At 32.5% G+C, this 13,760-nt stretch overlaps 1 protein-coding gene across 1 annotated transcript; it reads left to right on the forward strand.

The window, feature by feature from the left end:
• The first annotated feature begins 11,547 nt into the window (after positions 1-11,547).
• LOC133038891 (uncharacterized) lies at positions 11,548-13,047 on the forward strand. The gene is made up of 3 exons (XM_061117463.1): positions 11,548-12,126; positions 12,222-12,739; positions 12,828-13,047. Exons 1-3 carry the CDS (start codon positions 11,620-11,622, stop codon positions 12,964-12,966), a joined length of 1,164 nt encoding a protein of 387 aa, XP_060973446.1. The 5' UTR covers positions 11,548-11,619; the 3' UTR covers positions 12,967-13,047.
• The last annotated feature ends 713 nt before the right edge of the window (positions 13,048-13,760 follow it).

Genomic DNA, 13,760 nt, shown 5'->3' on the forward strand with positions numbered 1-13,760 from the left:
TGATTAATCATAAATCAATTATAGAGTCTTACAAACAGTATAGTCTCAACTAGAATGGGGACCATGGATCTATATTGCTGAGCTTCCAATAAGTTGAACCGATTTACCAAGTAAATCCCTAACTTATTAATTCCTTGTTGAATCCACTCTTAGAACTTGGAATTGCACTCTCAGACTTATATAGAGCATATTATATGTTTCACGATATCCATATGCTATCTCATTTAACCATTGTTATAATCTTAATGTGATTAAAAGATCCTCTATATAGATGATTTACATCGAGATGGGACAAATTTACCGTTTACACCCCCTCAATATATTTTGCCCCTTAAAACACTTAGTTACCTGTAAATGATGTTTTAGTGATCTAATATATAGTCACTGAAACAAGAGCTCATCCATTTACTTCTATTTAACTAAGCTCGAAGGGAATCATCTCTTGACTTCTATACACCAGTAGAAGCTATAGATTCCATATTTATGTTCCGCACTCCCACTCAGTTATGCTATCTTGTTCCCAAAATATACGTATCACCCTGACCCAAAAGTAGGCTTAACTAATAAATCAAAGAACATGAATAGCACTCCTGAGATTGAGCCTAAGCATATCAGGATTTACATTCTCTTAATCTAAGATCAACTTCTGATATTGACTTGGAAAGATAGAACGGTAAGTTTATAATATCTTATCTAAGTTCAATATCGGTCCAGTCCAATGTATACTCCATACATTCGAAACTAGTATACTTTGCCAATGTCCTGGAAAGAACATAACACTTACTCCAAGTGTAAGTATACTTCATCGCTGATTATCACATGGTGTAAATCCAAAATACTGATGAACAGGGACTAAGTCTTTTGAATCATATAATCACAATCACATTCCACTGTATTGACAATACTGTAATTGTGAATGAATATATGTTCTGGGTTTAACTGATTTTGTGCATATATTACATATATATATTAAACCATAAACATGTAAAATACATGTTAACATAAATCACTTCAAAATTCTAAATTGATAACTAATCAGATTGTAATGGGTTTTATTTAGGGCACAAAACCCAACACAAATGCCATAGATTTATAAAAATGTGGTTGTAGTCTTTTGATGAATTAGTTTTAGTTACATCAAAGAGTTCTTAGAATAGTGCAAATGGATCCTGGTCACAGAATACTAAACTCATATTCCATACTAAGATACAGTTTGAATCTATTGATAGATAATAGTTATTAAACACTTGTGAAAGTGTAACTGTATAATGAGTAATTCTTTCTTGGACCACCACTACTAATTTAACTCTAAATTGATTTGCCCATACAAGTAGGAGATTTCTAAAATTGAGGATTTATATCATTTTGGGATAGAACTTCAGGAATATAATCATATGCGTCATTTAATTTCTTAAGAGAAAATATAGAATGACATGAAATGATTTATAGACCATTCATCCAATGATATGTTATTGAGCTAATTCAAAATGAATAAGCTAAGAGGAATTAGGATAAATTCGTTTTTAAATAAGAATCCAACGATGCTTCGATTAGCGAGAGTCAAAGTAATCTTATTTATATAATCTTCTTGTTTCATATTGTAAATACTAGTCTAAGGTGTCATCAATTGATGAACAGCTAGATGTTGCATTATAATATTTATCTTTCGAGATCTAACACTATTATGTTTGTCTAATGTTGACAATCCATTAGGGATTTATCCCATTAGAACAACAAACCAAGTTAGACCAACAATGAAGATTCGAAATTAAACTACAATTTAATAACAAAAAATAACATGGTTCAATATAAATTCATACACAATTCAGAAATTATCAAGCATTTAGCAAATAACAAAGACATGTGAAAATACAAAACAGGCACATCTAAATGATTTCTAAGGTTTCCAACAAACTGATACAGTGTACCGGTAGGCGAGAGTCAAAGTATCATTCATTGAATATAGTTGTGGCTCATCTAAAATGCATACCATTCTAGCAACCTTATATTCGATCAAAATAAGAATCCAACGTTGTCCCGGTAGGCGAGAGTCAAAGCTATTCTCATTTTATGAGCTTCCACCATTGTTTCATGTTTTATAAATTTATCTCTAAGTAGTCACCGTAGCGGAGAGTCTAATAGAGACGAAAACTTACAAATCACTTATCTAATGAGATCTTACGGTGTTAAATGCGTTCAACGAATAACCATCCATAAGGGGGATGAAGTCTAGCGTCTCGAGGTTATATTGAAAACATTTAACTATTGTAAGACCAACAATGGAGATCGAATATCCTTATAACTAAAAGCTCATTATTTTAAAGAGTTGTATTTTCTTCTAATATTTATTTTAATCAATTGATTTTAAATATATATTTATTTAATTAAAATTACCAATTTAGAATGAAAATTCTAAATATAAATTTTAATTTAATATTTATAAACTATTCTTAGATGGATATAAAAATAAATTGAATTATTTCCATCTCAGTAATAATTTCCAATAAATATTTAGAAAATTATTCAATTTAAGTTGTTTCAAAATTAATTTAAATTAATTTACAACTCAAATTTAATTTTCTATAAATATATATTGCATTTCGAAAAATTAAAGTATATAAAAATACAATTTTCAAAAAAAAATACTTTATAAAATAAAATAAAAATAAATCCTGTAAAAAATTATTCTAATTTTATGTTGGCCAAAAATTAATTAATAAAATTAATTTCAAACAAAAAAATATAATTTTCTAATTTAATTAAATGTTTAAGAAAAATTTTAAATATTTAAGTATCATGATGAAAATCAACTCAAATATTAATTTTCTATTTAATTAAATACACTAGAAAAATACTTCAAGCAAAACAGATAATATCTATCTAAATTTTCATTCACTAATTAATTCATTTTCTAATTATAATATATTTTAGTTCATTTATTTTAATTAATCATTAAATGAAAAATCATTGATTTAAGTTGGTCCCAAAAAAAATTTCAACTTAAATTTATTTTTCAAATAAAATTCCAAATTTTTGCATTAAAGAAATGCAATTTCGAAATTGTGGGAAAAAGATTAATAAAATAAAATAAAATATATTTTTGAAAATTAATCAAATTTAAGTTATTCTGAAATAAGATTTTAAACTTAAAATGATTTTTCTATTTAATTAAATATCATGAAAATAACAATATTTAAGTATCATGATGAAAATCAACTTAGATATTGAAATTTTCAATTTAAATAAATGTATTAAATTCAAGAAATAAATAATTAAGTATAGAGGAAACTTAATTATTAATTCTAGTTTAATACTAGGAAAAATATACTTAACTTAGATTGTACCAAAATTAATTATTAAATAATTAATTTCACAATCTATAATATTTTCCTAATTAAATATTATAAAATATAATTAGTATAGAAATAACTATCTATAAAATATCTCAATTTAACTAAGTATCTTTTCAAGATTTGGAAAATATCTAATTTAAGTTGTTATAGAAAGAATCTAAAATACGCAACTTAAAATTTTCCAAATAAAATTTAATTAAATATCAAAATTAAGTGGTAACTACCTAATTTAAGAATATTCCATTTAAAGTTTAAAATCAACTTAAAAAATATCTTAAGAATCTTCAATAACCAATTCCTAGAATTCCTCAACTTAATTTTGAAATTCAAAAGATATTCAAATTTAAGTTGATAAATAAAATTAGTTAGAAATAACTAATTTACAACTTAAATAGGAATATTTAATCAAATATTAAAATAAGCTTCAGAAAAAAATCTAGTTAGTTATAATTATATATTTAATTAAATACAAGAAAAATAAAAATAGTTTATCTAGAAATAATATCTTAAACTAAGAGTGTTTTTCTTAAAATTAACTTTAAAATATTAAAATGAAAATAAATTTCATATATTTTAAAATTTAATTATGTTGTTAATCAATTTTATTAGGTTAAACTAATTTAATTAACCTAGCACAGTTATCCAAATCAGGCAAATAGGCCTTCACAATTGGGGTAGTTCATGTGAGGGGGAGCTGGGTTCAGTATGTTGTACCCACTTCTATTGGCCCCCATCTCTCACACAAGACCCAAAAGAGAGGAATTTAACCTTAAAATAAATAACTGTTATTAATTGAATAGGCCCAAAAACTAAATGGGCCTAAATAAAATCTATCATGGTGTGACATTTTATTTAGCAACAACCTATATGCATCTAAACATAAAGTAAACATATAGGCTCACACAGGCACACAAATTTGGATGGATCCTATCATGTTACTAGGTCATACACAGATGAAAGAAGAATGTAAAATTTACCTGTTACAAATTATTTACTTGACCTATTGACAATTGAACCATGGGTTAAAATTAGATCATTGGATCTGTCAACAAGTTAACCATGGCAATTTAGATCAAACAATAATAGATTTTAGAAAACTTACAAACAAGCTAAAACACATACTCCTGCAACAAGTTGAATTTGGATAGTTGGATGTAAGATTTATTTAATTTTAAATTAATTAAAAAAAATTCGAAAATAATATTTAAATAAAAAAATATTTTCGGGTTTAAAATAAAATAAATTAAAATTTAAAATTAAACCTACAATTTTAAAAAATTAGGTTTCAACTAACCTAAATATCATTTCAAAAATTTTGCTAACCATCTTTTAAATTTTCATGTTATTTTATAAATTAAATATTCAATAAAATAGAATAATAATAAATATATTTTCTGATTTTATAATTTAATAAAAAAATAACAAAATTTGAAAATTAGCAAAAATATCTTATTTCTATTTAAAATATCATGATTATAGTAATCTTATTTTAAATTTAAATAAGGTCCAATAATTTTAAAATAGAATAATTTAAAAAAGGTAATGCATGACCTTAAATTTTTTTTTAAAAAAAAAGATAAAATAATTTAATTTAAAAATAAGATAAAATAATCAAATTTAAAAATAAGATAGATAATTAAGCAAAAAAAAAAGATATTTACCTATTTTCCAGTTCAAATTACACTAATATCATAAATTAATTTTTTTAAAAAATCAATTAATTTAATTTTGATAATTAGAATTGAAATAGGAATAGTAAATATCTAAACACAAAACTACACCAAAAATCAGAAGTTAATTCCATGAAATAACATGAAAAATCGAAGAAAAATAAAAAAATTGTGAGCTGTACGGATGGTGTGCTTTGGTGCACATTCTTGGGCGCAAGGTGCTGCTTGGGCGCACAAAGAGTGCTGCCAGCAGCTAGCCGCGCGCACAAGGGTGTGTCACCACCCCGGATTTTTTTTAAAACTTCAAAAAATCATAACTAATTCAAATAAAATCGAAATTGAGTTCTGTAAAAAAGTGAATTGCTTAATTTTTTCCAAAATACCCAATAAAAATAATTCCAGAAACAAAAATTCAATTATTTTTCATTAAATTTCACAAGCATCAATCAATCATCATATAACACACATATCAACATAAAACCATCCAAATCAACACATATCATCGTTTTAATTCATATTTCATGAAAGTAAATCATTACCATGCAACATAAAATGTTATTTCTGATCTTTATTAATGTAACGTACCCGCTTCAAGCCTCCATTGGGCCCTTACACCCACGGACTAATGGCTCTTATACACGAGTAGGCCACTCTGGCTGCTTCCTGGAGTGATGACTGACCCTACAGACCAACACAAGTGTTTCCAGCGTGCTTTGTCCTCACTCACGCGCATCCTGGGAAAACTTCCCAGGAGGTCACCCATCCTTGAAATTGCTCCAAGCCAAGCACGTTTAACTGTGGAGTTCTTTCGAGACGGGCTACCGAAAAATAAGATGCACCTTGTTGATATAGGTAGTACCAATCAATCCATTTAAGCTCTCTTCAACTATGCAGTCCCATACCCACACACTCATAATCATCCCACTTGACCTTCCCTAGGCGATGTGGGATTGCACAGCTTACCCGGTGTTTCCCCTTACAGATCCCGGGACTACTGACTGTCACAATCACCCCCCTTACGGGGTCCGACGTCCTCGTCGACCACACTTTTGGTTGGGTCAAGGATCTGATACCATTTGTAACATCCCCGCTTCAAGCCTCCATTGGGCCCTTACACCCACGGACTAGTGGCTCTTATACACGAGTACGCCACTCTGGCTGCTTCCTGGAGTGATGACTGACCCTACAGACCAACACAAGTGTTTCCAGCGTGCTTTGTCCTCACTCACACGCATCCTGGGAAAACTTCCCAGGAGGTCACCCATCCTTGAAATTGCTCCAAGCCAAGCACGCTTAACTGTGGAGTTCTTTCGAGACTGACTACCGAAAAACAAGATGCACCTTGTTGATATAGGTAGTACCAATCAATCCATTTAAGCTCTCTTCAACTATGCAGTCCCATACCCACACAGTCTCATAATCATCCCACTTGACCTTCCCCAGGCGATGTGGGATTGCACAACTTACCCGGTGTTTCCCCTTACGGATCCCGGGACTACTGACTGTCACAATTAATAAGTAAATCCGATTATATTGAAATGAGTTTTATTTAGGACACAAAACCAACACTATGCGCATTGTATTTTAAGTGATACCATAAGCTTAGGAATAAGTTTGGGGGATTGAAAAGTGGTGTGACTGAAAGTGTTGAAAGAAAAAAAAATTGGGTGATTGAGAATGGTTTGAAAAGAAAATTTTGAATGGAGATCCGACATCACTTGAAAATTATAGAATGATGTTCTTTCTCAAAAAAATTTAAAAGAAAAAGGAAAAAAAAAGAAAAAGAAAAAAATCAAACAAGGAAATAAAAAGTGAGAAATAAGTGAGGTTGAAAACTAAAAACTGTTAAAAGTCGCAATCATTGTTATTTGTGAGAATACTTCAAGAATTTTAATTGATGGAAAAGTTTGCGGGTTTTTAGTGTGCTTATGATATATTTTAGCTAAAATGTCCTTCATCTACCGCTTACCAAAGCCATCAAATTCTAACTTAAAAAGTCATTTCGATTCTGAAAAATGTTGTCAATATTAGTGGAGAGAGGTAAGAATGCAAGCATATTAGCCATTGGGTTATGGACTGATTGGAACGAGTAAAATGATTATGATAGTGTTTCAATACTTAAGTTAATTTGCATTTGTATATTGTTTCATGAGATGAGCATCCGAATCAATTGTTAGAGTTTTTGAAATTAAAATTCTAGTTTATTTAATTGAAGGAAATTTCACATGAGGCAGCAGTAGTTAATTGTCTGACTGCTTAGTTAATCAAGTTTTCGTTTTAGTTTTATACTTAGTCTTACTCGAGGGCGAGTAAGGATTTAGTTTGGGGGAATTTGTTAGGCTATTTTTAGCCTAAGGTTTGGGTTGATTTCAGAGTTGTTTTCTTCTTTAATGCTATCTTTTGGAATGGATTTGCGCTTGATTTCCTTTATTTCAAGTTCCTAAGGTATTAAAGTTTAAATTCTACGAAAAAGATAGGACAAGTAAAAGAAAAAATCTCAAGAAGCTGGAATTTGCTCCAGTAGTCACGGCCACCACTTTCCATGGTCGCGACGAATTATGTGGTTGCGACTATGGTCGCGACTTTGGAAGTTTGGCAAAGAGCATGCTTTTCGAGATTAGCCTATGGTTGCGACTAGGCATTAGGTAGTCATGACTATAGGCTACACACAAGATTTTTAGGCATTTTTGTAATTTCACCATTCGAAAATATCTGCATATTTTCCATATAAGGGTTTCATGTGTTAGAAGCTAGATACTTAGAAATAGAACCCTAAAACTGAAGAAGGAAGCAATTGTGGTCACCCGGAGTAAGATCGCCAACTAGTTTTACTTTTTCCCTTTTTATTTTTTTTATATTAATTTTTGTTTCAAATATTATTATGGATGCGAACATGAGTTTTATGAACTAAATTCTCAATTTAAGGATATGATGAATGTTAGTTGATGTTTCTCTAATTTAGTTAATGTGATTATTAGTTTTTCTTCCATGGATTGTGTAATTTGTTCTTATTTGTTTTAATTACATGTTTTAGACTAGCCATCTTTAATGTGATTTATGATCCTAATATAAAATCTGAGAAGTAAATATTAGGAATGCTCTAATAGAACAAACATAAGTTTTGATGTAAAACAAGAGTATTTACATAGCTTATGTGACTTTAAGATTCTATAATTAATGCAAGTTATATGTTAATTTACTTCAGAGATGCAAGTAGATAATATATGATTTATGACCTTAATGATCTGAGAAGAGTTAGGGTTATTTTGATAATAAGTCATCACTAAAAGGGAGAAAATTAATAATTCACATTAACAATTGGAAAACTGAATGGGAAATTTGAATTTCTATGCTTAAATAACCTAAAAATTTGTCTCCTAAATGCAAAGTTATAAAAATTGGTAATATATGACCATTTTATTAATTTTCCTAAACTACCCCTCTCATTTGTAATCAGCTCTCTTCCTCTCTCTTCGTCTCTCTTCCCCACTAGCCGATCCCTTTCCCATTCCAACACCAAACCCACACTTCCCACACGAAACCCACACTTCCCACACCAAACCCACACAGTCGGACCCTCTCTCTTCCTCTCTCTTCGCTGCTCGCCGGACCCGTGACACCCTTCGACGAACTGCCAACATCGACAATGTCAAAGGTATGTTTTTTATTTTTGTTTTTTTAGAAAGGATTTAAAGATTACTTATGTCTGAGATTGTTTGTGAGATATTATTGGTTAGATTTAGGTTTTTTTGTGAAAATGGGATTCGGATTCCGACTGTGAATCCCGACTGAAAAATGGGCTTCGGATCTGGGGAAGACGACCGGCCCGATGGTCCGATTGGGGTGGGTCCGATGGTCCGATTGGGGTGGGTCCGATGGTCCGATTGGGGGTGGGTCCGATGGTCCGATTGGGGTGTGGGTCGGGTCCGATTGGGGTGTTCGTGTATGGGTCCGATGTTGGGTCGGACTGTTATGCTGTATGGGCAGGGAGATTGGACCGATGGGTCCGATTGGACCGATGGGTCCGATGGGTACCCAATCGGGCCAATTGGACCAATCCGACCCGATATTAATTTTTTTTTTTTTTTAATATTAATGATTTAGTAATTGTTTTAGGTATTAATTTATTATTATATTATTTAGTGATTGTTTTAGGTATTAATTTATTTTTAATGACTTAATAAGTATTTTTTAATTAATTATTGGTAAGTAATAATTTTTAATTTATTATTAATTATTAATTATTGTTTTAATTTTTATTGTTTTATTAATTATTGTTTTAGTATTAATTAGTAATTATTGTTTTAGTATTATTTATTAATTATTTTTTTATTATTAATTATTAATTTTTGTATTATTTTTTATTGTTTTATTAATTATTGTATTTTTATTAATTATTAATTAATGTTTTAGTATTAATTATTGTAGTAATTTGTATTGTGTTATTATTTATTATTTTTTACTAATTATTAGTTATTAATTATTAATTATCATTTTATTATTAATTATTAATTATTGTTTTAATTTGTATTGTGTTATTATTTATTAATATTTTACTAATTATTAATTATTAATTATGAATTTGTATTATTTATTAATTATTGTTTTATTATTAATTATTAACTTTTGTATTAATTTTTATTGTGTTATAAATTTGTATTATTTATTAATTATTGTTTTATTATTAATTATTAATTTTTGTATTAATTTTTATTGTCTTATTAATTTTATTATTTATTGATTATTATTTTATTATTAATGATTAATTATTGTATTAATTTTTATTGTTTTATTAATTTTTAATTATTGTTTTATTTTTTATTGTTTTTGTAATAATTACATATTGTTTTATTAATTATTAATTATTGTTTTATTAATTATTAATTATTGTTTTATCTTTTATTATTTTATTACTTATGTATTATTTTTTTAGTATAAATTATTGATTATTTTTTTTAATTTTTATTGTTTTATTGATTATTGTTTAATTATTAATTATGAATTATTGTTTTATTTTTTATTGTTTTATTCATTATTGGTTATGTTTTATTATTAATTATTTATCGTTGTTGGTTATTAATTATGTAAGTATATTACCAATTGTATTTTTGTATTATTAATTATTAATTATCGTTGTTGGTTTTTTTTTTCAGGGAAGTGCACATCTTATAATTCCAGTGTCGGACCATTACACTGGTCGTGTCACATGGCGCGGGGGTAGTTACTACTACCCGAAGATTAAGGATAAATTTGAAGAATTTAACCTATTGGATAGGGTGAGGGAATCCCCTTTCAAGCAGTTTTTCGAGAGAGCACCCATACAATTTTCTGGAGCATTTTTTCATCAGTTGATGCTTCACAAAATAAAATCTGACAAGCCGGACGAGGTCCATTTCTATGTGGTAAGGAAGAGATGTAGATTTGGGAGGGTGGAGTTCGGCTTGGTCACCGGGTTAAACTTATTGCCCGACCCTACTGAGGAAGACATCAAACAAAATGGAAGCTCTGACCGGTTGATTCAGGAATATTTCAACGGTAGTGCTTCGATCACCTTCGGCCAACTGCGCAGAGTTTTTGAGAGGCTGCACGAAGGCGATGATGTTTACAAGTTGGGGATGGCCTTGTTTGTTATGGGCGTCCTCCTTTGGTAAGGAGGAGAAGACTGCCGTTCCTCCTTTTGTGATAAGAATGGTTGATAACCTTCCATTCTTCTACGAGTATCCCTGGGGAAAGATTTCTTACACCAAGCTGATGGAAAGTTGTAACAAGGATTACTTGGATGTGAAGAATAAGATGTTGAAAAAGATTGAGAAGGGAGTCACTCAGAAGGAGGCAAAATACTCAGCCTACGGCTATCTTTGCGGCGTTGCGGTATTGGGCATACGAGGCCATATTACGAGTGGGCAACGAGTATGCAGTGAGGAGGTCGCATGGCTTTCCGAGAATGGTCAACTGGGAAAGTAAGCCGAAAACTACACTCGGGAAGGATGAAGTCACCAGATTATTTGCGAAAAATGTAAGTTTGTTACGCTTTATTTTGAATTCATGTTAATTTCCATATATTATATTAATATATTTGTTATATTTTTCAGTTGACAGTGTACTCCGTGTTATGTCCTCGGCCGAACGAGATTGAGTTTGTGAGTTACATAACTGGGGGTCAGCCTCCGTTATTTGTTGACTTGGAGGAACTTGTGTTGGGTGAGGATGGGCAACCAACACAGGATGCTTTGCGAAGCCGAGTAGAAAAGCTTGCCTCCACATTGGAAGAGCGAGCGGAGGCAGCCGAATATTTAAAGACTCTACACCACCTCCACCGTCTCCTCCACGTGCACCGCCCGCAGTTCCTGATGGGTGCAGTGTTGACCCATCTCCGGCTTCGGTTCACGATGGGTGCGGTGTTGACCCATCGCGGCTTCGGTTCACGATGGGTGCAGTGTTGACCCACTTGCGGCGTCACAAGGTCCTCCTGTTCCCCGTCGGCTTCCATTCCCGGCACCTCGGAGGCTCGCGATCCGGTATACCCTGCCATTTTGGCAAGGTTGGAGACTGTGGAGAGGGGGCAGGCCGCTCTGCTAAGAGGACAAACAGCGATTATGGATCAGTTGAAGACCATAATGACGCTCCTGCAAGATCATGGAAGGCCGGCAGCAAATTCACAGCCACAGCCACAGCCACAGCCACAACCGGAAGAGGAGGCTCGGACACCGGAAGATGACTTCATTCTCCCAAATGATTACCAACCGGATGATGATGACATGTTCTGTACACCTGAGAAGACGAATATCACCAGCATCGGGGATACTCAGGATTCTGAGGTGCAGGTGTTAGAGACAGCTCCAGAAGTCATGGAGAACCGGAGGAAGAGAAGGCGGCCTAGGTGGTTCGCTGAGTACACTGAAATGAAGAAGAAGGCTAGGGCTACTTCGACACTCGTGAATGCGGACCCACTTAGAGTGGTTGATCGGAAGCTGCTCAAGACTTTTCACAATTGGGTACTCGGCCAGATTGGGAACAATTACCCGAGAGAGTGCTTCACCGGTCGATACCATTCGTCTTGGTTCCTCGAACTGCATACTCCGAAATTTTGGCTTGGGAACGATGTAAGTTTTTAAGACTTTTTTACTGCTTTTGCTTTTAAAGACTTTATCTAACTCTTTTTTATTTAACTCTGACATATTTAATTTTCATGTTTTAGCATTTGGATGCGGCATTCCATTTGATGAGGAGGCGGCAACACTTTTATCCCGAGTCCTACCCGAATAGATGTGTCATAATGCCGTGTATTTTCCCAGCAGGAGTTATTGCTCGGTGGGAAGCTGCGGGTGATGACCAGGCTAACTATCAGTGGGACGAGGGCATATTAGATTTGATCCGAGGGGATGAAAGTCAATTCTTGGCCAGTTGGAAGAACAAGGAGAGAATATATATGGCCCTCTACTTCGATGGAGCAAAGCATTGGGTGGCATTAGAGATAGATCTGGATCATTGGTTGTTGAACATATTTGACTCCAGCCTCGGATCGATTTCCACGAACGAATTGAACCGTCACCTGGAAATGTGGGAAAAATTACTACCAAATTTGCTGCTGCAGGCTGGCCTATTCGAGAGTCATGACATGATCCTCTTGCCTCAACTTACCGCCTCAGAGAGCCAGGTCAGAAATTTCACTTCAAAAGTCATGGATCGGGCCGTTGTTCCACAGACAAAGACAAGGTAACTTAATTACAATTGATTTTTTTGTTATTTAACTTGAATTTAATTTGCACACTTTTATTCATTTACTTTTTATTGTCTCATACAGCGGTAACTGCGGGATGTACGTGATAGAGCACATCGAGCATAGTATGCTGGAGACTACGTTTGATAATGTGCACGATGAGAATATGAAGAAATTTAGAGAGCGGTGGTGTGTAGATTTGTTTTACCAGAATTTAGCATGAACAAATGTTTTTTTTATTTGGTATTTATTAAGATAACAATGTAAATGGTTTTTTTTTATTGGTATGTTTATGTTTTTTCAAGAGTTCATACAAATTTTACGCCTTTCTTTCGTGCAACAAATTATAATAATTATGTAAACATAAAATATCACAAATTCTAATGTTTAAAATAGTCCAACATTAATTCAATAACAATACATAATAGTCCAACCCATCACGATACAAATAAACTAAAAATTTATGTTAAACCTCGGTAGGTGCAAGTGCTTCTGTTGTGTCCCGTGGCACCGCACTTGCTACATTTTCGTGATTTGATAATCCTTTCACCATTACAAGCAGTTCGGTTGTTCTTAATTCTTCCAACCTTTTGCTTCTTGGGTCGCCCTATTGGTTGCTTCTCAACAGGCACTCCAACTGTCATGTTCTTTATGTCATCAGGTAATTCCCAATCATCCTCGTCACCAACTGGCATAATTGTTCCTTCGTATGTTCTCCTCCAATATTCTGTTGTGTAATATGGCGAGCATAGTGTGTACACGCTAATACTTCGCTCCTGAGATGCAGCACATGCATGAGGACAAGGAAACTTCATGCACTGGAACAAGCCGCAAGTGCAACTCTTTTCCTGGAAGTCCACTACGCCACCGGTGAGAAGCATTCTTCCAGGTGAACCTGCAACGTGTAAGGCCCGCATGAGTCAACGTTCAAAAACCGACCTTTTTCAAAATGCAATGCCAAGTCCTCCTCCATTTCTGGTGCTAGGGGTTTCGTCCACTTGTCAGCTTTTTCTTTTC

The sequence above is a fragment of the Cannabis sativa genome, chromosome 6, assembly GCF_029168945.1.
Source record: "Cannabis sativa cultivar Pink pepper isolate KNU-18-1 chromosome 6, ASM2916894v1, whole genome shotgun sequence".
Taxonomy (NCBI): Eukaryota; Viridiplantae; Streptophyta; class Magnoliopsida; order Rosales; family Cannabaceae; genus Cannabis; species Cannabis sativa.

What these genes read in the sequence shown, in the direction of transcription:
- LOC133038891 (XM_061117463.1), top strand. Translation starts at nt 11,620, where the DNA reads ATGGATCAGTTGAAGACCATAATGACGCTCCTGCAAGATCATGGAAGG. An exon ending in AATTTTGGCTTGGGAACGAT is followed by an intron (nt 12,127 to 12,221) that starts GTAAGTTTTTAA and finishes TTCATGTTTTAG; the next exon opens with CATTTGGATGCGGCATTCCA. An exon ending in GTTCCACAGACAAAGACAAG is followed by an intron (nt 12,740 to 12,827) that starts GTAACTTAATTA and finishes TGTCTCATACAG; the next exon opens with CGGTAACTGCGGGATGTACG.